Source organism: Pholis gunnellus, assembly GCF_910591455.1.
Source record: "Pholis gunnellus genome assembly, chromosome: 2".
Lineage (NCBI taxonomy): Eukaryota > Metazoa > Chordata > Actinopteri > Perciformes > Pholidae > Pholis > Pholis gunnellus.
Genome location: NC_136536.1, coordinates 5,572,509 through 5,595,862, shown reverse-complemented (window position 1 = coordinate 5,595,862; position 23,354 = coordinate 5,572,509). Strand labels below are relative to the sequence as shown.

The following is a 23,354-nucleotide window of genomic DNA, read 5'->3' as shown; positions in this document are numbered from 1 at the left end:
ATCAGTATAGGTATGATTTTGATGATGAATCACTCCTATTAGTCCATTCAAATGTGTACTTTATAGTAATGCCTCTTTTTTTGAATGAGTCGGTTAAATGGCACCGCACCTGTTTTATACATATGTATATCGTCAATGGTTAGTTTAATCTCTTCGGATTTTTGACTAAATTATAGACCAAATGAACCATCCAGAAAATGTGGGAGATTAACGTGGTAAGTGTGGGTATATACATATATACATACATAATATATATCAAGCCGTATTTATGGCTCTTGTATATTTTTATTTGTATTTGTCTTTTATACGCCTATTTATTTGAATTTATATTTCTGTCCTTCCGTGCCGAATTTCTCCTCTCGAAATCAAAAGGCTTATCTCATCTTTAGTTATTTATTTTAGATATTTGTTTATAATACTGTTAATGATTCATGATTAAGGTTATATTGAGGCGATCATACTGGGTGGTACGCAAAACCACAGCAAATCGCATTAGATTTGTCCCACATCCGATTACACTACGCATCACTCAGAGACAGCTGTGGCGGAACACTCTAGAAACTTCTAGTAGAAACGTCTACTACGCTAGAAACGTCTACTCCGCGAAAAACGTCCACTACTCTAGAAACGTCCACTACGCGCCACCTGCGTCAGCGCTGACATTCTTCATGCTGGGATCCGCAAGAAGATCCGCAAGTAGAGTCCACAGAGCTAGAGGCGTCTGCGTTGGTTGTTTGTAGGCAGCATTCCTTGATTTTTTGCAGACATTCACATTTTTCTTTTCACGAGACTGTTCTACCTACGAAAAAGAAGCTCACTTCGCACTGAGACATGTAAGTTGTGGAGAGTCAACGCGGGGTGTAACAATGGAGGGAAAGTGCGATGGTACAACCTGCTTAGCTCAGCTAGCTAACGTTAGCCGTCTGACAACATGCGTTTTTTTGCAAAGGCGGGAGGTTGGCCTTGCCTCAATGGATTTTAAGATAACGTCACCTTGCTTCAACCTCGTAGACTGAGGGAAAAAAACACCTTTGCAGTTATTATAGCAGACCAGGTGTGTAACAGCATTTACTGGGAAAAACGGCCGCGTTTTTTACCGATAGCTTTGGCCAGATACACCGCATGGCTCTACTAACGTAGCGGCTAACGTTACAGTCAGCGTTGTTAGCTTAGCATAACTGCGTTAATTGAACGATTTCGCCCTATAGCAGGCTATCATTAGATTAGCATCATGGTCTTTGTGTGAGAAGTCCGTGGTTTTTAATCGCGTTACAAAATAAAATCTGGGACTTGTGGGTGTGTTTTTTAAATTCAAAGCCCGTGAAAACGGTGTGGCTTGAACGCAGCGTGAGCAACGTTTAATCAACGGTTGTATTTAACGCTAGCTAAAGCTACTCCACGTTCATGTGTAAGAGGATTTGTTTTATGATTCCGTGTTAATACCAAGGGCGATATTGTATCGGTGAACATACAATTACTACTCATTTTAGTTCACGTAAAATAAATGATCTAACGTTAGTAACTTAAGTCACTGAGTGGTTATTGATTAATGTAACCACTGACATGTGACTTCAATGTACTGGAAGTCTTATCTTTCAATATCATTTGATAAAAATACAATGTTTTTTTTATTTTTAATTCACGGCCTTCTCTTCTAAATACTCCTGTAAAGTTAGATTGATCGCGTGAGCTTCATTTGAATTGAGCCTCACTCTTAATGTGATGGTAAACCTTAGACATCACCCAGCTCTTCATACAGTGTACATTTAGCATGATTTAGCAGCTATACGGTAAAGAAAAAGATTACATCAATGTAAAAGAAAGCTTGAGCCGACCCCACCCAGAACTGTTGATATAACTTGTCATGTTTTAGCGATCACGGGTGTTTTACTTTTGAGGGTTATTGATACAGGAGTGCGTTGTGTAACTGGATGCTGGGGGCAACCTGATGCATAGGCTGTTTGCTGCCTTCAGGCTCACCCACCTGTCACCAATACTGATCACCTGTATTATGCATTTTTTATGTTGTGGGTCTGATGAGCAGATCTGATAGTAACGGTTAAGGCATTTTTCATCCTAACATGGTGTTTAAAACTGTATCTACGGGTACCACAGGCTTTACTTTGAAAGGGTTTGGTGATTCACAATTGGCTGTACATGTGTTGATGTTCAGATGTCCTTTTGTTTCTTCACAGGCATCCAGCAACAGCCAAGTGGTACGATAGGAGGGACTCCGTTTTTATAGAGTTCTGTGTAGCAGACAGCAAAGATGTTAAAGTCAGTTTTGATAAAACAAAGTTTGGTTTCAGGTACGTTTGTTTCATGTCAAGTTGTATTTAAACATGCATTTCTTGTAAAATGTATTTGTTTAGATTTTTCCCAGAAATGAGTTAGATGTCAATAATTTTATTTCCACAGTTGTTTTGGAGGAACTGACAACGACAAGCATGAGAATGAAATGGATCTCTTTGAAGCCATCGACGAAAAGGTGAGTTACACTGAACCGTTTAGACGGTATTGCAGATTGCGTTGTACAAAATGCAGACAGAAACTGACCGCAAACCTTTCATTTTTCCCGTTCCATCTCAATGCAGGAGTGCAAACATAATCGCACAGATCGCTCAGTGTTGGTCTATATACGAAAAGCACAGCCGGGGAAGCCATGGCCGAGGCTAACAAAAGAGAAGGCTAAGGTCAGTAATCGACTGCAAAGGACAGCGCGTATCAAACATTTAGAAAGCTTACAGTGAGACCAAATTTATTTATGCACAACATAAATGAGAAATCGCTATTTTGTGTTTTCACAGCTGAGTTGGCTCAGTGTCGACTTCAACAACTGGAAAGACTGGGAGGACGACTCAGATGAGGAGATGGGGAACTTCGATCAATTCTCAAATGTAAGAACTATGCATCGATGAGTACGAGTGATGTCATTCATAAGCATCAGAGGTTGATGTTTGACTCACTTAAGAGATCATTGGGATTTTATTGATACTATTATCGATTCTTATCAGTTTGGTTCTTTATCACGGTTCTCATAAGTTCTTTTTCATTATTAAATAATTGCTTTTAATACATTTTCAACAAAAATTATTCAAAATAGGATTATTTTCATTAGAACTAAATGTTGTTTATTAGAGCAGCAACAGTAATGTTTACAACCGCAAAGTCACTATAAACTCAATAACATTTGACTGGAAATACAGACATCAGTCGGTGTACTTCATTCATCCTGTCCTCCTCACTCTGCTGGTGATTTACTGCTTGACGTACCGCTGGTAGTGGGAGGGAGGAATGCTTCGTCTCAGCCGGCACATCAAATTTCACAAGAATTTTAAGCCACGAGGCAAACTAAGTAAAACCGTTAGACTACATACAGGCAGCTTTTGTTTTAGCTTTGATTGTACCGATTGGGTGTTAGCTGAGCTAGCGCGCTGTGCTTGTGTAGATATTAGTGGCGATGGATGAAAGACAGAGCAGATTGAAATATAGCTTTGCTGCATGTTCATGGTTAACAAGTACAGATTAAAGGACTGATAACATCGGCGCCTATCAATACTCATTTTAAATCATTTAGGGACGGATCCCGTTTATTACCGTGTTTCGGTACCCGTCCTTATTTAACCACTCAAAAAACCTACACATGGCACCCAGCCAAGCACCAAAGTGTAAAAGAGGCTAGAAGATCATATCATGAAATACTAAATACTAACCACTTGATGCAGAATCCCAATTTGATATTTCTATTTTTCAATACAACAACTGAATTTATCACACATGGTGTAAAATGTCAGTTAGTAAACAAAGAACGGCAGCGTCACCGGTTTGTGTCGACGGTTACGTGTCATTCCCGACCTTTCTCTCCTATTTGCACTACCTCTATATAATAAAGGCATTCAATTCCCCCCGAATAATAATAATAACAAAAATAGCCTGCTGTTGATATTTGCCAATAATATAGATACCGTGATCGGTATTGGGCAATTCATCTCTACGTTTTTGTAATTGAATCAGTCTGTGTGCCCGTTTGACTTAAACTGATTGTCCATTCTCCTACTCTGAGTGTTCAGCCAGATGTCTTTTAGCTGTTGCAGCATTTGCTTAATAATGAGCACTTTTAATAGTGAATCATTTTGGTTTAATATTACAGATCATGAATGACATGGGAGGCGAGGATGACCTGGCTGATCTAGACGCTCCAGAAGAGGTAAGAATCTAAGCATTAAGCTTATAATCAGAAATAAAAACTGGTCATAAATCAGACTTTATGTTATTATAGGGGCATGTTTTGTGTGTAACATTTTCCAACCTAATCCTTTCTTCTTCTTTTTTGGTCCTTTTTTAGGAGGAGTCTGCAGATAGCGATGACGAGAGTACGTATTTATGAGACTTTATAACGACGCATCTGTAAATGATGTCTGTCATGTGTGTTGTGATGTTTAACGTTATTTCTGCTCCACTTTACTTTCAGAAATGCCAGATTTGGAATAGATGGCTGCGAGACTCTGGAAAGAAAATGGAAGAACAGAGGGCAAGAGGAATCATAACAAATGTATATCTTGAAACTGAAGGCGGTGACAAACAACTGTACATATGAGTCAGTAGCCATATTTAAATCCATAGCCTCAGCTCCAACCTCTTGACCGATCAGTACACTGAAGGTTGATATGCATGGTATTGTACAGAGCAGCTATCTCCACTTCCATTTGCTGTACTGCACCTTTCGGGCATCTTGTTTTACTGTTAACTATTACAAGTAAGCACACATTATTTGTTGGAAAAGCTGTGTAGTTGTTCTCAACCGAGCAATATGTGGTAACAGATTTACAATATGTTTCCGGATTAATTGTGGTTTAAAATGATTAGGTCCACCCATTCCCAATGTTGTGGTTTTTAAGTCGACCCGTGTAGTTTATCTCATGATTTCAGAAGACACTAGCTATGTACATCAGAAGAACTAGATGCATTGTTTTGATTGGGTTCCTCTAAAGCCTTCCATTTGCCGTAAATTAGATATCCAGGAAGCCAGTTTTTGTTTCCGTGATTTAACCTTTCAGCTTACATGTTTCCCTTTACTTCTTGTTTATTGTTTGAAAAATTTGAATATTCTGAAACCATTGCAGCATCTTCCCAGTTTGTCACCTACTTTGGTAATCGGAATAGATTCCACATATGTAGTATCTTAACAGTTCCTCTTTCCATACCCACCTAACACACACACACACACACTCATGTTAGACTGCAGAAGCAAGGTGAAATGTTTTACAACTGATAACGAGGCTCGAAGCTTAATTGGGCCTCGGCATCATGTGGTGTGTTGCTTTTCTCCAGGTTCTTTCCGTTTGTTCATCTAGAATGACCCTCCCTTCTCGGGGAAGGCGTGTCGGACCGATACGGCGACGTGTAATGACCAAATTCTATTTGCACTGTCAATAAAGTGTACGGGGAGACAAATAGTGTTGAATTACAGTGGAAATTCTTTTTTTATTGTCTACATCTTTCTAATAAACTGTTTAAGAATCATCTTAAAGCTCTTTTCTTTTTCTTAAATAACACATTGTTTTTCATTTTTCCTTAATACAAAGTATGCCTTTTTTTTCAATTGGTAGTTTTGGACAGCATACATCATTATTGGGGAGTAGTGGGAGCAAGTTGACCGTCTAACCTGGTTACAGACATTATATATCATGTGATCATCCTAAAGTAAAGAAATGTTTTTTCACTGAAATATATTTTGGATAAAGTATTTTATTGCAAAGACAACGACAGCAGCCTAAATTCAGGTAGTAATGACATTTGAATTAAGCTTTTTTTTTTATATTTGAATATTGTTTTTAAGATTCCTCACGTTTAGAGCTCAGCACCGGATCGTTTTTAAGATACAATGATGTCCCTTTCATGTTCTAACTCAAGTACTTTTTAGACATCTCTAACCTAATGGACTACTAGTCCTACCTATAATGCAGTATTTCTACTCTAATACCTTTCAGTGTAACTAACTTCTATTTGTGCCTCTTTCGGTGCTAGGACCCAGAAACCTTCTGGCTCTTCGGCCCAGAATATTAGCATACTTCCTCTGCAGGCCTGATTTCCTCAGTCATTTCCGAGAAAGTGACTAATTTGCAACACTAGTTTCCTGTTTTTACCCTGGAGCACATTAAAATAAAAGCCTAGATTTTACGTATGGATTCAAACTCACAGTATTAACATTGGCCATTAATCACTTTTGTTAGGGTTAAACAGCAGTGTAAAGTATCTATATAAGTACACCTAGTGAGGTATTGTAGTCTACATTGAGTATTTAAATGTCCTGCGGCTAAATAATCCTACTCCACATTTCAGATTGTACTTGTTACTCAACCTCATTTATGTGATAATTGATACATCTGTATATTTTAATATGTATATATAATATGTTGAATTCTTATTATATTTACCTTACTTTTGCTATTACTTATTACTCTATTCATAAATGTTTATATATTTATATTTATTGTTTATTTTCTCATGTCATAATCTCTGTTCAAACTCGGGCACAAGGATTTCCTTCGGGATTAATGAAGTTCTGTATTATCCTATACACACACAGGCACCACATTACATTAATGCATCAGTAATAGTAATGTAATAACAAACTATAATATAACAGAAAGGGGCTATTCCTGTTTCATTAATTACTTTACTTTGATATAGACACATTTTTCCAAAAACTTAATATAGGATCATTATTATTATTAATAATACTAATACATGTACTAGTCTAATACTAATACATGTACTAATACTAATACTTGTACGGATTTTCTTGTGAAGTCTCGTGAGGACACGTGACCGGATGTGTACGCGGTTGTTGTTGGGACGTTGACGCCGCTCCTGTTCGCTCTGTTCTGTGATCATGGCTGCAATGGACCACGCCAGCCATGTTTTGCTAATTTAAAACCCAAAGGTTGGGAATAGTTGTTTTATTATTTAAACCGCTTGTGTCATCTTCACCCGCACATCCGTGTTTTAGACGAAAGGTTTTTAGAGGCATCTAATCCGAAGGACTTGAAAAAGGTTGGATAGCTTTTACCTGAAAATATCAGCGAAACTTTTGATGGTGGCAGTTGTGGGAGGATGATGCTCTGCAACAAAAAAAAATGTGTCTTGTGTGCGTGCAGCGTAAACAATGTAACTTCATCTGGCTGCTAGCTAACGTTAGCTTACGTGAACAAAAGGGGGAGCACGCCTCCCGTCTGTTACCCAGAGAGTTAGCCGTTAGTCGTTATCAACAGACCGGTTGGTCTTTATTTTCATCTGCTGATGGGCGTCATGGATCCTCACCTTCTACCTGGCTATTAGCTAACATCGCAGCTTAAAGGACCGTGCGTACTCACGTTGATGATGCTATCAGTTAGCTTATATATAGCTAGCGTCTCTTAGCTAGGCTCTATTGTGATGATTTAGCTAAATAACCTTGGAGCTATTGGGGATATTTTTGTATCCGACGTTTCGCATTAAAGTGAACGGTATGTTCGTTCAAACCTATTGATGAGCCGAACTACGTGTGTAACGTGCACGGTGTCCGTTGTTAGCTCTGCTGACTAGCGGCGCTTTAAAGTGAATTGTTCCGTTTGAGGAAACGCAGCTAGCGCGACTTGTGCTAACGCGGCGCCTGCTTTTTTGCAACGGCCTTTGCTGAATTAGGAAATCTAGTATCCACAGAGGGCTACTTTCTGTATTACGTGTGTGTATAACTGATAACTGCTTCAGGCCTCGTGAGTGACTGTATAATATGATCGGTAATCCCTCCGTTGTTACTGTGGCCGGGGCCGCCGGTTCTTCGGATATACAGTGTGTGTGTGGCCGTACATTTATCATGGTAGATTCGAGCTTATATTAGCGAGGCGCCTCGGCGGTAATGAAGAGCCTCTGTATCGTAATATCTCGGTTGTCCATTACGGGCCTGGCATCTGCTTGTTGTTGGCTGCGACATTTTTTACGGTTGCCGTTGGAACGAAATGGTGCTGTCACAAGTTGCAACTGCCAAAAATCATCGAGGATAGACATTTCGTACATATTTTACGTATCGTGTTCAGAGCTGCATGGGAATTAATGAAATCATTCATTTTTTTTTGTGATGCACATGCACCGTAGCCCCGCTAAGCATTGGCTTCCACTTCTATATCTTTTACTGAATGGACGGTATTAGGAGTGTAAATATGTGTATTTTTCTGTTTTCCAGATGGAGTCAAATAATCATTTCAACTATGACAGCCACTCCTCAGCAAACTCAGGACTGAAACTCTCCTCAGGGGATTCTCTTTATACTAATGGGTCCTCCATGAGTTTTCCTCAGCAGGGGAAGAGTGAGTAGTTTTGGCCTGCACTGTATCAGTATGCAGTCTGTTCATAGAGCCAGACTTACTCTTTCTAACTTGCTTAATGTTCTTCTGTCTAGCAGATCTGAATGGCGAAATGAATGTGAATGGCGTCACTACTGTACTCGGGTCCGGGGTGCCTGGGTCCCACCCACCAACAGCTCCCTACCCACACATGAGCAACCACCACCAGAGCAGCATGGGCTATGACTACTTGTGGGGAGGTCACCCGCAGTACGGTCCAGCCATGGGCAGCTCTCCTGGTCACGGGATGCACCAGAAGCAGCCTACACCCGGGATGGTGCAGCCTCAGTCACAACACCACTTCCAGGGTCACGGACAGTACCAGCTGAACGGGGGTGTTGAAAGCTCCCACCAGCCCCCCGTGGCAGGCCCACCAAGCATGCCTCTTACTGGGAGTCAGTACTGGAACAGGAGTAACCCTGGCCCACAGCAAATAAGTTATAACTCCCACAGTATGTACGGGACATACCCGAGTCAGGCACATCCTGGAATAACACCGTCACAACATCACCAGCAGCAGTCCTTACAACCCACCCCGCATCAGCCGCCACAGCAGCACCTCCACTCCCACCGTCACCCACAGCACCACCACCAGCAGCACCAGCAACCACAGCATTATGGCCTGATGCCTAATGGGATGCCCTACTACCAGCATCAATCCCTTCCGTCTCCCCAGCAACAGCCATCGCAGCAGTCTCAGCCCCAAAGCCAGGCCCCGATGATGCCCCCGGCTGGCCAGAGTTTTACTCCCACACGGGTCAGCCCACAGCACCACAGCTTAGGCAGAGGGGGCACTGGCAGTCCACTCCCCGTGGGAATGTCCACAACACCAATGATGTCACCGTCAACAGTGCAGGATAGTGGATCGCCCAAGGGTCACAGCAGGGAGCGGAGCCCCCATGCTAGCAATGTGGGACTATCTACCGTCATGCAAGGTGACCATTTTCACTTTTACATCACAGATGTGTTTGTGGAACTTTGTGTTTAATTTGGTCACGTCTGTCGTTTTTTTTTTTTGTGTTTCTCTATTTTCCACAAAAAGTTAGTGATATTACATTTGTGCCTGGGATTGGTTAGTTCTACATGTTGACACTACTGGTATCTATCCAACTTCTATTTCCTCATAAATGAAACAGTCTCCTCTACTTCACATTTCCTCCTTAGATGTCACCAGTTGAGTGATATTCATGCAGTCATATGGTCCTCTTCCTCTTTGTACATACTTGGCCTCGTCTTCCCGGCTAGTGATCATATTAAAACACGGCACTCCCTGGTTGCATTTGCTTTCTATTGCATCTGTATAGAAGAGAATTGTTCATTATTGGTTAATCATTTTAGCCATTTTTGGGGGTTTCAGCTTCTCAAATGTGAATTTTTTTAATGTATTTATATTATTATTAACATTGTTATTTTATGTATATATTTAGTCTTTTATAGTACCCTGCTAGTTATTTCTTGCACATAAATGTCTGGTATCGGGCCAGGATTCATGCCGGTGCTCAGCGGTGTGTTAGTGCTAAGATTCAACCAGCAGGTGCCACTGTTTGATCATGTAAAACAGTGACCATCTGACTCTTCAATACATTATACGCTCACTGTGAATTCATCATGTAAAAAACACTTAACAGCCTTATTGATTATTTTGTTTCCTTCTTTCTCAGGACACACAAGAGAAGCTGTCGAGGAGGAAGATAGCAGCTATAACGGCATGGAAAGGGCACCTGTTGCCCATAGGCTACCCAAAAGTTCATCTCACGTGGGACCTGATTACCATTCGGAACAGCCGGCAGCTCAGCGACCAGAAATGGCCTCCCCTGTCAGAGAGACAGCCGTTAATACACCTACCCTGTCGGTGTCATCGCTGCTCTCTGCATCTACCAAGGCCTCAACACCTCCTCGGGTCTCTGAGTCTCCCTCGTCTGCCCCCGAGCCTCCTCTGGTATCACCCCATGATGGAGAATCTACTCCACCACAAATCTCAACGCCCCCCAATGTGTCCTCTACTCTATCTCCAGCTGCTCCTCCCAGACTTTCCTCATCGCCTCTAATGAAGCAAGGCCTCAGGCCTGCCACTACTGCTGCGACTGAGACACCCCCTGCTGGATCCAAGCATCTGTCAACGGGGTCCTCGTCCTCCTCCCTGCCTGCATCACCTCAAAAGTTGTCTACACCTCATGCTTCAACTGATAGTATGTCTAAACCTGCAGTTTCTTCAGTCTCTCCTCCGTCATCGGACTCTTTGACTCATCAAACCAAGTCTTCATTGCCTCCTACGGCTTCTAGATCTCCAACAAATGTCACAACTGCACCCATCTTATCTCTTCAGCAGATGGTTGAAGGGTCCAAGCCACCTCTGCTGAAGTCCTGCTTTACTGATGCGCCCAGAGCTCAGCATGAAAAGCCTGGACCCCCAAAATTAATGTCTGCTGCCTCATCAATGGGTGCAAAATCCTCATCTGCTGGTGTGGCTCCACCTCTAATGTCAGCATCAGGATCTTCATCTGTCACGTCTGTCTCAAAAACTCCTTTAGTTGGCAGTAAACCAGGTGACCGAGTGCCCACACCTCAGCGTCAGACATGCACTTCTCCAGCTGCTGACTCTGGTCTTTCCACGGCATCTTCATCACCACCACCACCAGCAGCGGTGAACTTGCCCTCCCTAGCAGCCCGTGAAAGTCTTACAGTCCGACCTCCGTCTACCCTACCTCTTCTAACCGCTCAAGCCTCCAGGACTGCACCCGTGTCCGGCCCTCCTGCTTTGGTGCCTCTGACTTCTGCAATGGGCACGTCTTCTGGAGTGGTCCAAAGTTCTGACTCTGAGCAGCGTCCTCCATACGCCACTCCTCCTCATGCGCTGAAGCAGTCGTCTCCGAAGTCAGAGCACCGTGGTCATAGTGAGGATAGGAAAGCGTTGGCGAACAAACGAAATGGAAAACCAGAAGAACACCCACCTCGTCTTCATCGTCCCCAAATCAAGCCATCACAGAAGGTGGAAGCTACTGAGACTAACAAATCTGAAATTCGATCACCCAAAATCCACACTGATCTTCCTGGGAAACCCCTGCAGACCACGGTCGCTTCCAAGAACACACCAACAGCCTCTGAAAAGCACCACCTGCAAAGCAGCATCTGTGAGGCAGAGGACTCCATGGGGGAGCAGACTTCACATCTCCACAGCACAAGATTAGAAGATCTGACGGATGAAGAAGAAGAAAGTTTTAACTCTTCACACACAGCGTCTCACTTTGATGGCAATTCAACATTTGACAGCCCCTCTAGGATTGATGTCAGCTCTGCCTTTGAAAAGACCTCTTTTCTAGACGGCGAGAGCTCACGCGTAGACGACTCCACTCACTTTGACAGCAGCTTTCACCTGACGAAGGACACGTCTCAGTTTGACAGCACTTCCCATGCAGAAGAGGAACCATCTACTGGGTTTGACACCACTGGAGTTAGCAGCTATTCTGTGGAAGAGTCCAGAGATGACACGTTGGACTCCACCAGGGAAACGTCTGAAGCAGAAGAGACCAAGGGCAGCTGTCAAATCACAGGAGAATCCATGCTGGAGTCTCTCTCTCAGATAGAAGAGCCTTCTGACAACTCAAGTGAGTCCAACTCGCACTCATTTGTGCCATCTCGGCCAGGTCAACCGATTCTGTTTTGTACGTCATTATCTTGTATTTGAGAATTCTGCCAACAGTTTAATGTTCTTGTTGTTTCATCTCAGGACCCGAAGCAGAGTGGGGTCCCCGAGGACACGACACATCAGACTCTGCTGGACGCGTTAGCATCAAGACCACTGCCAGTGAGACGGTGACTCCCCCGAGTTTTGAGATGAGAGATGAGAACTTCATCGCCTTCAGTACCCCAGCAGAGAGCCTCGCTGTGCACCCTCTCCAACCAGTAACCGTTCCTGTTGTGTTAGCTGCTGGAGGACTCCAGAAAACGCCAGGGAAACCACGCAAACCTCGTGCTCCAAAGGCATTATGGATTAAAATCCCAGGTATAGAACATTCTGATTTCAGAAAAAAATGTTAATAATAAATGTTAGATTTGATTTCAAACACTTTTTTACCCTCGTTTGTGTTCAGCTCCTGAGGAGGCCAAGCGGAAGCCTCGGGCTCGAACCCCTAAAGTGGAGAAGATAAAGACTGAAGAAGACGGAGGCGTTAAAGAGGAGGTAGCCAAGGGCAGAAAGAGGAAGAAGTCACTCAAGGTGGATGTTAAAGAAACATCGGGTGCATGTGGAGAGGCTGGGCCTCCCACAGGAGAGGTTGATACCGTCACAGCCACAATTGAAGCTGTTCTGGCCAACGCTTCAACGTACACCACACCAGTCGTCAAACCCAAGAAGGCGAAAAGGGCCAAGAAACAAGACCAGGAAGGAAATGTGGCGAAAACACCGAAACAAGATGCCGAAACAGTTGCTAATGATGTTGACGAAAATGATGACGACAGCTCCACTGCAGGTAATAAAGGCGGTCAGTTAGAGGGGGTGGTTCCACTGTAAATGGCATTTTGCTGAGAGTTGATCTCACAGTTGAACGGTCTAATGCTAAATGTGTTTGTGTGCGTTTTCTTGAGCAGGTGAATCCAACAGACAGAGGAGGGTTGCAACTGAGGAGCAGGTTCAGTTCCCGATGGGACATGGGTAATGTTCCCCTGTGGAGTTTTGTTCCTTGTATTATTCTAGTTTCTGTAATATTCAATAAATCCGAGTTAGCTGGATAGCTGCTAAATAACTAAAACCCAGTTTTCAGATAAGTCAGAAATCCTTCACTGTAACTAAATGCATTTATTTTTTGCATAATGTTTTCTGCATTGAAGTCTTGGCGTGCAGTCCTGGTTCAGCCGTCAGTTTATTTTAGTTATGCAAATATTGAAATGCTAACAATAATGAACTTGCAAATGACTTCCTTCTGTAACACATCCTGTTTGAGGTCTCAAAAACGTGTTTTATTTAGTTTTGAAAAGTTTACAAATGTGTGTGTGTGCCGTGTTGATGTATTATAACTCGATTTGTAATAATATTCCTGTAATAATGAACTCTGTCGCCTGTAGTTGGAAGAGGGAGATTCGCGTGAAGAAAATGGAGTACCGCATGAAGGGCGAAACCTGGTACTACACACCTTGTGGAAGGAGGATGAAGCAGTTCCCGGAAATAATCAAGGTACGTTTTACTGGCAGTTATTCAAATCGTCTTTCAGGGCAAATTGAAAACATGATGATGTGTTGATAATGTCAAAACAATGACCATTATTTTCTCTCTCTCGCTCTCTCTCTTGCCGTTCTCCTAATTGCTTCCTCCAGTACTTGAAGAAGCACACGGACAGTGTGGTCAGCAGAGAACACTTCAGCTTCAGCCCACGCATGCCCGTTGGAGATTTTTATGAAGAAAGGGAAACTCCTGAGGTCTGTTTATTTTTCTGAGTGCTGCTCTGTTCATTTTTCCGACGCTGGAAGAAAAGCATAATCATTCGCAGAGCTTAAACTCATGGTCACACATACCTGTCGAGAAGACGTTTTGGGGACTCATCCTTCTCTACTGTATGTTACAGGGTAAGCAGTGGATCCTCCTGGCCAATGAGGAGGTCCCCTCTATGATCATGGCAATCACCGGCCGTCGAGGTCGACCTCCAAACCCTGATAAAGAGAAACCTCGCAGGGTCCGTGTCCTGAAGGGAGGGCAGGTCCGCCGCCCTGGTAGACCTCCCAAACCCCAGATGATTGACCTCCTTAGCAAAGTTGACGCCAAGCTTATGAAGCAACTTGAGGCCAAGGGTGAGTGTTTATAGCTAGTATCAAAGACTTGGCAAACAGAAGACTTGCACATAACCTCGAGAACGTTGTACTGAAGCTAATTGTTTTTATTTCCTCTTTACAGAAGCTCTCACGGAGGAGGAAAAGGAGAAACTTGTGAAAATCAAAAAGAAAATGAAGAGAAAGGTATCTAGTTCAGTTCATGTAGTTTGTGTTTTTTAGCTGTGTTGCTGTTGGCATCTCGTCCTGATTTCTTGTTTATTATTTAGGCAAGAATGAAGAGAAGGGAGGATGCGAAGATTAAGAAGATGAAAGCGGAGAAAAAGAAAGCCAAGGTACAGATATAATTGACACAAAATCCTTCGTCAGCGTCTTTCTCGGCACCACCCCTTCCTCACCTCCACCTGTTCTTTCTTTCCTCTGTGCGCTCAGCTTGAGCAAGATGCCAAGGACCCGGATCTGAAGGCTGAACCAAGCGACCCGACTGCCCCCCAGGCCCCACAGCCGGCACCGGGGTCTGCCGCAGAGCCCAAGAAGCCCGGCCGCAGGAGGTCGGTCAAGGCCGAGGCTCCTCCGCCAGTACTGCAGACCGACGAGGAGAGGATAGCCCAGGGTAAGAGGGTGCTGGGTGCTCGCAGTAAAGCCAAGGCTCTGGCTAAAGCCCAGGCAGAGGCAGAGGCGGCAGCTCAGGCGGCTATAACAGCTAAGAGGGCGGCAGAGAGGAGAGCGCAGACCCAGAGACGCATGGAGGAGCGGAAGAGGCAGCAGTTGATCGCAGAGGAACTGAAGAAGCCCATAGAGGACATGTGTCTCACTGACCACAAAGTGAGTTGTGTTATTGAAACGGTTTCTTTAAGTCTACATTAGCTCTGATTACAGAGGGTTTTAATCGTGACTTTTAAACGTTGTCTCCATCAGCCTCTGCCAGATTTGTCCCGTATCCCCGGTGTGGTTCTTTCTGGCAAAGCTTTTGCACACTGTCTGGCTGTGGTCGAGTTCCTACACGGCTATGGAAAGATGATTGGTCTCAATATACCCAAGGACGTCCCCAGCCTCGCCACCCTGCAGGAGGGTCTCTTAGGCCTGGGCGACGGCCAAGGAGCGGTCCAGGACCTTCTGATGAAGCTGGTGGAGTCTGCACTCCATGATCCAGGCCTGCCCTCATTTTATCAGGTGTGTGATACATGTTGAACATTTCCATGAACACAAGTCCTGATAAAGAGTGGCAAACATTCTAATCTATGTTTTTTCTCCTCATTCCAACCTTCAGTCAGTAAAGATCCTCGGGGAAAAGCTGGTTGAGTCAGAGCTGACTCGCAGCACAGTCTCAGAAGTGCTTCGCGTCTTTTTGGAATCTCACGGTTACGAGACAGACGTGTGCAACACACTGAGGACCAAAACATTTCATGCTCTGCCCCCGGACACCAAGGCCGCCATCCTGGGTTTCCTGGTGGACGAGCTCAACAGCAGCAACGCGGTGACGAGGTCAGAACAGGAAATCAATTATTCATTCTTTAGGTTACTCTTGAACCTAAAGGTTTGTTACTACTGCTGCTCTTTTACTTTATTAATGTCTGCATTTTATATTTCAGTGACATTGACAACACATTAGAAAACATGGCAACTTACAGGAAGAACAAGTGGATCATTGAGGGGAAGTTGCGCAAGTAAGATCATGTTTTTCTCTCTTCAAATTCAGATCTTTTTTTTTTTTTTTGTAATAAAAACACAGGACCGTAGGACGCGTTGATCCTGATTGCTTTCTCCCCTTGCAGACTGAAGGCGGCACTAGCGCGCCGTACAGGACGCTCGGAGGAAGAGCTGTGTTTTGAGGAGAGGAGGCGCAGTGCCAGAGTGGCAGATGAGGAGAACCTCAGTCTGGAGGAGGGCGGCCTGGTCTCTGAGAGAGGCAACCGCCGGGCACGCAAAGAAGAGCCCAAACTCAGTGATGTAAATATCTGTTGTGATTTTATTTTTCTTCTTCTATTAGATACAGCTTTTTCCTACATTTTCTTTTGATCTTTTCTGTTACAGAGTGAGAGCCCCACTAATGCCAGCATTCCAGAACTTGAAAGGCAGATCGATAAGCTAGCCAAGGTAAGTCAAGGTTACACAGACTCAGCTATTTATACATTTATGCTGCTTTGTATTCAATATTCCTCTGCCTTTTGGATCTCCACAGCGCCAAGCATTTTTCCGTAAAAAGCTGCTGCAGTCATCTCATTCCATGCGGGCCGTACTGCTGGGGCAGGACCGTTACCAGCGCAGATACTTGGCCCTTCCTCACCTCGGAGGAGTTCTGGTCGAAGGGCCGGAGGAGCTTTTGAGTGAGTCTGAGAATGAATTTGAAAGAAATGTGATTTCTCAAATCTTTAGACATTAAAACTCCTTGGCTTATCCACCTTCATCTGAACATTTCTATCACGCAGCTTCTGGAGAAGTCCTTGTAGCCGAGATTCCCGTCACCTTCCTCAAAAAGGAGCCCAAAGTGGAGGAGACCCCCATGCCTACCAGTCCCCCTCCTACTCTGCCTTCCTCTCCTTCCTCTGCTACCTCTGCACAGCCCCACACCTTTTTTCCAGAGGAGGACAACCTCCCCGGCACCGCATCCCTCATGAGCAGGCCGAGAGGTCGAGGACGCCCCCGAAAAATCAAACCAGAAGTGGAGCTTCACCTCCGCACGGCGAAGATTCGCCGCCGGCGTCGGAGTAGCGCCAGGTCGGGGGGTGAAGAAGGGCCCGGATCGCCGAACGGTGGCACACAAAACCTCACGCAGGCTGCTTTCCAGAGCTGGCTCAGCCAATCGCAAGATGCCGTAACCAATGGCACGTGCTCAGCAGCAGGGGACGCTCCAGAGGGTAATCGACCAGAGGAGAGCGTGAAGGAGATGGCAGAGAAACAGGGACAGTGGTTCAACCTGCTCCCAAAACAACCGTGCGACGATAACTCTCTGACAGAGTGTCAGATTCCCAGCTCGCCCCCTAAACTCCTCCCTCAGATCACGAGTGCTCTGCCCGCTCTCGCTGCTCCACTCATGCAGGTTTGCTAACACCATCAGAACTATAAATACATTTAGTTTAAGCTTTAATAATGCACTTTGAGTCTTCTGTGTGGCGTATAAATAAATAATCTCTCCCCACCCCGCAGCCGGACCCGCTCTTGCCTAGCCTGACTCCTGCTGACGTCTTGACCGCAGCAACACCACAGGACGTTCCCTCTACACTACCTGCTTCTGCTGCTCCCGTTCCTGCTGCCACGCCGGCTCCGACTACCCCCGCCAAGCCGGGGCGCAGGCGGAGGAGAGGTAGCCGAGGCAGCAGTCCCGCTCGCAGAGGGCCAAGGGCAGCTGCGGCCAAGCGTCGTGGCCGCCCTCCCAACTCCGTGTTCCAGGAGCTCGAGCAGTTGTACTTCACTCAACTGGTGGTCAAGCCGACTCCAGCATGTAAGTTGTGTCTCCCCAAACTATGAGATAGTTCAGAGCTGATCCAAGGATGTAGGACTCCACACTGCCGACATTTAGTTTACGAATATACACAGGAACCATATAAATCATGGTCATTTATTGTCTTTCTTATTTGTAATGCCTACGTTTTTTTTCTCCAGCTATGGTGCGTGGCTGGTGGTGGATCAAGGATCCAGAGGAGCTGTATAGCACCTTACAGGCCCTCCATCCAAGGGGCATCAGGGAGAAGGTGCTCCATAAGCATTTGGCCAAACACATGGAGAGTTTAGCTGAGATATGCACCAAACCTATCAACGGTGAGTGTTGGTCATAAATGGATCCTCTCAGTTGTTTAGTGGAGTTTGTCATTTTGCATTTTAACTCAGATCAATTAGTATTTGACATCATCCTTTTTTTTCCCCTTCTGTGTCTTTCCCCCCCGTCACCGTGTACTCCTCTTACAACGGTTCTTGCCGGTCTAGATCCTATGTTTGAGTCGAAGTTGGAGGAGAAGGATGTGCTGTCGGAGGCTCTGCAGCAGCCCTGGCAAGTGCAGGAGAAAGCAATGGAGACTGACATCTGCGCCCTGCAGTGGGTGGAGGATCTGGAGCAGCGGGTCATTGCAGCCGACCTCCATCTCAAGGTAAGAAACTACCTCTCTTTCTCTTTTCTATCCTGCATCGTCTGATTAATCAAGAGTTACAACTGCAGTTGAGTTAACAAAGTCAAATTTAAGAGGGAAGAGAAGCATCATGTTCTTCCTGTTTTCCGTCCGTCCTTTCTCCTGAACTCTATCTCAGGAACACCTGAAGTGATTTTCTTCAAGTTTGACACAAACGTCCACTTGGACTCGAGGATTAACTGGTTATAATTTAGTGGTCAAAGGTCTCTGTGACCTCATATTGAGAATTCATATTCTCACTTCACACAAAGATCTAATAGGGTAAAATGATGACGTGATTTTGACACTGATGTAAGGAATACAATCACAAGGCAGTAATTGTAGTTTACAATAACAAGATTGAGGATGAGTGGTTTTTAATTCTTTCTAAGAGATGAGAGCAGAACAGATACTATTGGGAAAAGTTAATGAAACACGAACCACGTCAGTCATTCCACATTTCTCACCTCTTATTTACTGTGGTCTCTCTGCTTTCAGGAAATTACTCCAATATAATTTGCAACAGTTACTGACATATTTGGCTTGTGCTGTGGCCATATGCTGAGAGGTGTGTGTGTCCCATTCACAACACAGTGAAAACATCTGAGTTGTAGTAAAAACACATATCCGCTTTTTGTGTTTCTACAAGGCGGCACCTCAGAGTGCAGTGACTGATGCTGAATCCAACACAGAGACACCAATGGCAGAGTTTCAGGTAACTATTTAAACACGATTCCTCCAGTTCTTTAGTCAAGAAAAGAAACGTACCATCTGTTTACTTTCCTCCCTCACTGATACTTAAACGGTCCCTGCCTGCTTTTTTTTTAAGCCCTACACGATCCCAGAGCCAGACTCCACACGTGACGACCTCCAATACTATGAACATGACGCCGACCCGCGTGATGACTGGATTGTGCGAACTAAGAAGGAGTGGTCCAACCTGCCACGTATGGCCACACACCCGGTGGACTTGGCGGTGCTGCGGTTGGCCAACCTCGAGCGAAACATCGAGAGACGCTACCTGAAGGAGCCGCTGTGGAACCCGGCCGAAGTGATGCGCCTCGCTCCTCTCACACCGACCCCGGGAGAAGAGCATCCCATGGATGTCTTCAGGTGAGATGGACTTTCTGTCTTTTGAAGAAATTTTGTTCTGTTTTTATATTTTTTTTAACTTATTTTCCTTTTTTAATTTTCTTCCGTTCCAGTCTGGAAAGCGAGATCACGTCGCGACTACGAACATGGCGACAAGCTCTGGACCGCTGCCGCAGCGCCCCCCAGGTCTGTCTGTGCTTACTTCAGCTGGAGAAGGCCATTGCTTGGGAGAGATCTGTGACTAAAGTGGTAAGTAACTTCACCTCACAAGATTGTTGTTGGACCTTTTTTTGTTTTACGAACACACTGCACAAACTAACACAGAAATAACACCAAATTCACATTCGCTGTCATCTTGACAATAAGGACTTCTTCTCTGCTTTTTATCCAGAATTGCCAGGTTTGCAGGAAGGGAGACAACGATGATTGCCTCTTGCTGTGTGACGGCTGTGATCGTGGCTGCCACATGTACTGCCTGAGGCCCAAAATCACCCAGGTGCCAGAGGGAGACTGGTTTTGTCCTACCTGCGTCGCCCAGGTCAGAACCCGTCCTGTGATTCCTGACTAAGAAAAATAATAATTAACAAAACTTGCAGGATAAATTAGGGACGTTTTGAATTGAGCATTTTGTGGCGATCGTTCCCTCCAAATAATGAGTTCTCTGCTATATCAGAACCAGAAACTGGGTCATTGCCAAGTAGGTTTTCACATGCAAGGAATTTGTATTTTAGTGCTCAAAGAAAGTATTACAGAAGTCAAGAAATACAAGAGAGTATATGAATACTGTTCAGTTCCCCGTCAGCTCAACCTGCTTCCTTACTCGCTCCGTCTCTCAGGACATCTGTGATACGCCGCGCTCGTCCAAAAAGAGGACCAGGGTGAAGAAGAGAAGATATGAAGACGACAGCTCCGAAGAGGAGACGTCAACGCGGCGAAGTAGTGGCGGCATGGCTACGCGGTACAAGGAGACCGTGACGCCTCCCTCGTCTTCCCGTCACTCTGGAGAAGGAAGCGCCGCTAAACGTCGCCGCATGACGACCCGCAACCAGCCTGACCTCACCTTCTGCGAGTGAGTCCTGCCTTTATCCCCGTAGAGCGGAATCATATCATTAATGTTACACAAACAGGATTTATAGATGGTTTTGACAGTTGGTGGATTTGTGTTTTAATAATTGTATTTCCTGCCAGGATCATTCTAATGGAGATGGAGGCTCACACCGCCGCCTGGCCGTTCCTTGAACCCGTCAACCCCCGACTGGTGCCAGGCTACCGCCGCATCGTCAAAACCCCCATGGACTTCCTCACCATGAGAGAGAAACTGCTACAGGGAGGGTAAGGGCCGATTACTACATTCATTTATTAGCTCTCATTCACAATAGTTTAAGCTTCACTTATTAGGGGCATTAAGGAGCATTTTACCCAATAAAATATAAAAATGAATCGACAGAAATTAGGTTAATATTGACTACACAACTGTAGAATAAATGGGGAACACCATATATCGCCATAAGTCTCTAATAACCTCAGTCCAAAAGTCAAAATGGATTTAAAAATGATAGATGGAACCATTTCCAAATTTTAAAACAATGTTATCCCACAAAATATTCTGCTTCAATCCATATTTATTAGTGTTTATCCTTTCAAAAACTATGTTTAACACCTCCATTAACAGGACGACTAACAACAATATAACGGCACCTTAAATGACATTTATCTAACCACAATAACACAATGTTAGACGTATGCTAGCATTCGGATACACTTCACAGAGAAAGCAAGAGAAAATGAGCAATGGAGACCGGATATAGCACAAATTCCTAACGGGCGTCGCATAATTTAATATCTTTCTGTTGTGGCCGCATGAGGACCACTATTGTGGCCAACCAATATGGATTTAAACGCTGACCTCGTCATGTCGCTCAAGCTAGATTGACAGCTGGGATTACGAACAATATCCATGTTTGTTGTTATCGTTCATAATGATAATATTGGGCGAGTGGCTTTTTTTAAACATCTGTCCTTTCCTTGTCTCAGGTACTGCAACTGTGAGGAGTTTGCAGCAGACGCTCACCTCGTCTTCAACAACTGTGAGCTGTTCAACGAGGACACGTCGGAGGTGGGAACGGCCGGACATGCCATGAGGCGTTTCTTTGAGAGCCGCTGGGCGGAGTTCTACTCGAATAAGGACAAATAGAAGCTTGTGACGTTCCCCCCCCCCCCCCCCCCCCTCATGGTGGGGCTGTATACTGTTGGTGCTGTCACCGTCCTAGGCACACTCTCTCCATTACTGCTAAGACTGTCTGGATGTTCTTCCAGCTTCGTGTATTCTCTCACGTATAGGTATATATGTATAGATTTTGGCTATTTGTCTGTTATTGTTTCCTCTACCGGGCGAATCTTTTCCAGGCCCAACAGCTGAACTGGCTTGAACTTGTACCCATTCCTCGTCACAGAGAGTGAGAACACGTCTCTCTTCACTTTTCATTCCTCCTTTCGTGTCTCCTCATCTTCACCTCATCTCCAGTTTGCATTCTCCCTTTCACGTCCCTTCACAAGCCCCCATGTCCTAGCGCGGCCTTCGGTCAAGCCCCTGCTTGTGAGGCGATGACACGGTCTCAGGCCTCCCCCCCTCCTTCCTCTCGAGTATTTTGGTTGTCAGACTCGTACTGGAGGCCGGAGACTGATCACACTATTGCAGCCTAACTGCTGCGCACTGGACCTGCTCAGCACCGCTCGGCGACAAAATGGATCAAAAAAGGCTTCACTGGGCTCGGGCCATTTCTTACCTGTTCAATGGAAACGTAATGTAATGTGGTCTTATGCCTAGAAGTAATTTTTCTGCTCAATATATTTTTATTATATATTCTATACATAAATATATATAAAGATGACAATAGCTGGGATTATTTAATAGCAATAGCGTGTAGTGAATGTGTACAGATTACCTTCTAGAGATGTCCAGACGATTTCTGAAAAGGCCAGTTAAACTAAAAAGAATCTGTTCTTGGACCGTCACGAGTAGATGTTGTATAACCTCCACTTAAAGTCTTGCACGCCACACATACACACTTTTCACATAAACATGCACACGATTTGACACACACACCCACACACACACACACCCACCTTCTGCTGCTGTGTGAAAGACACTGGAGGATTTATTTGGTGTTGGTCAGTCGGTCTAGGCTTAGACTTTTATATTTCTCTGTCCCTCTTGTTAAAAGTAAATTATCAGCTAGTTACACCTGATCTGTGTCACGGACTGTATACCACTGAATGGATTCCACGGCTCAGACTGAAATTTTGCTCCATTATAGCAGGCGGGGAACATCTAAAAGGTGGCTAAGTGCAAGGCTAAGATCCTCCCATTTTAAAGACTAGACTTACTAAGGAGCTCTGATATTGAGGTACTGGGCACATTCCTGCCTGGTTTTCTGTCTTACATTCCCTTTTATTGTTTTTGGTTTTTTTTGTTGCTTTTCAAGGGCCAATTTCCGACGTTGCGTGGCATGGTTGGTTTGCTATGAAGGCGACGTGACGACTCCACAGTCTGGGTTTTATTTAAACGTGTTTCTTACACTGAACTCCAATCCGTTGATAGGAAAATAGACTTTGATGTTCCTTGTTACACATAAAGGGACAGACGTTTTTTCAAAAAAGAAAAAAAAAAATAGATATGAAAACCAAACGTGGTGTTACGTGAATTTTTAATAATGTACAGTTTTGGTGACTTTAAATTTGTTCCTTTATATTTTTAGGACCAAATCATAATTTTTAAGAGGAGGTATTGCAAGACTCTGTTGTATTAAGGTGATGTAACACGTGTGCATCTGTAGAATGTACTGTGAGTTGAATAAAAACCACATCTAGTAGAGTATTCGTTCTCTCTTTGGCCTTGTATCTGAATCGCTTCTGTGTGTTCTCCATGTTTCTCGGGGTTCCCATCATATCTATCTATCTGTGTCTGTGTGTGTGTGTGTGTGAGTGTGTGTGTTTGCAATAGACTGGGGACCTG

General features: G+C 44.5%; 2 protein-coding genes across 5 annotated transcripts; both read left to right on the top strand.

The window, feature by feature from the left end:
- Positions 1 to 696: 696 nt before the first annotated feature.
- Positions 697 to 5,523, top strand: ptges3b (prostaglandin E synthase 3b (cytosolic)). Its single transcript, XM_079166688.1, has 8 exons — positions 697 to 833; positions 2,196 to 2,309; positions 2,419 to 2,488; positions 2,595 to 2,693; positions 2,808 to 2,897; positions 4,151 to 4,207; positions 4,346 to 4,373; positions 4,472 to 5,523. Coding segments are annotated over exons 1-8 (480 nt in total). The 5' UTR covers positions 697 to 831; the 3' UTR covers positions 4,492 to 5,523.
- A 1,340-nt stretch (positions 5,524 to 6,863) lies between these two features.
- baz2a (bromodomain adjacent to zinc finger domain, 2A) lies at positions 6,864 to 23,216 on the top strand. Of its 4 annotated transcripts, none has more exons than XM_079173289.1 (30): positions 6,864 to 6,946; positions 8,225 to 8,348; positions 8,441 to 9,319; positions 10,046 to 11,989; positions 12,112 to 12,387; positions 12,476 to 12,853; positions 12,972 to 13,035; positions 13,446 to 13,554; positions 13,695 to 13,796; positions 13,943 to 14,165; positions 14,269 to 14,330; positions 14,414 to 14,479; positions 14,577 to 14,969; positions 15,063 to 15,317; positions 15,415 to 15,629; positions 15,737 to 15,811; positions 15,920 to 16,094; positions 16,179 to 16,241; positions 16,327 to 16,471; positions 16,574 to 17,184; positions 17,292 to 17,586; positions 17,748 to 17,903; positions 18,069 to 18,229; positions 18,897 to 18,962; positions 19,077 to 19,360; positions 19,453 to 19,588; positions 19,731 to 19,877; positions 20,176 to 20,408; positions 20,528 to 20,671; positions 21,374 to 23,216. In XM_079173289.1, the coding sequence occupies exons 2-30, from the start codon at positions 8,225 to 8,227 to the stop codon at positions 21,531 to 21,533; spliced, it is 7,941 nt and encodes a 2,646-aa protein (XP_079029415.1). In that variant the 5' UTR covers positions 6,864 to 6,946; the 3' UTR covers positions 21,534 to 23,216. The 4 variants fall into 4 exon arrangements, with proteins under 4 accessions (XP_079029415.1, XP_079029416.1, XP_079029417.1 ...); XM_079173290.1 differs by having other exon boundaries at positions 6,928 to 7,056; positions 8,444 to 9,319; XM_079173291.1 differs by having other exon boundaries at positions 6,928 to 7,056; positions 14,272 to 14,330.
- Positions 23,217 to 23,354: the final 138 nt, after the last annotated feature.

Excerpts from the sequence above, each read along its gene's own strand:
- ptges3b (XM_079166688.1), top strand. Across the intron at positions 2,489-2,594 it reads TTGAAGCCATCGACGAAAAG|GAGTGCAAACATAATCGCAC; the intron begins GTGAGTTACACT and ends ATCTCAATGCAG. Across the intron at positions 4,374-4,471 it reads TGCAGATAGCGATGACGAGA|AAATGCCAGATTTGGAATAG; the intron begins GTACGTATTTAT and ends CTTTACTTTCAG.
- baz2a (XM_079173289.1), top strand. The coding sequence starts at position 8,225 with ATGGAGTCAAATAATCATTTCAACTATGACAGCCACTCCTCAGCAAAC. Across the intron at positions 11,990-12,111 it reads AGAGCCTTCTGACAACTCAA|GACCCGAAGCAGAGTGGGGT; the intron begins GTGAGTCCAACT and ends GTTTCATCTCAG. Across the intron at positions 17,185-17,291 it reads TCGCTGCTCCACTCATGCAG|CCGGACCCGCTCTTGCCTAG; the intron begins GTTTGCTAACAC and ends CCCACCCCGCAG.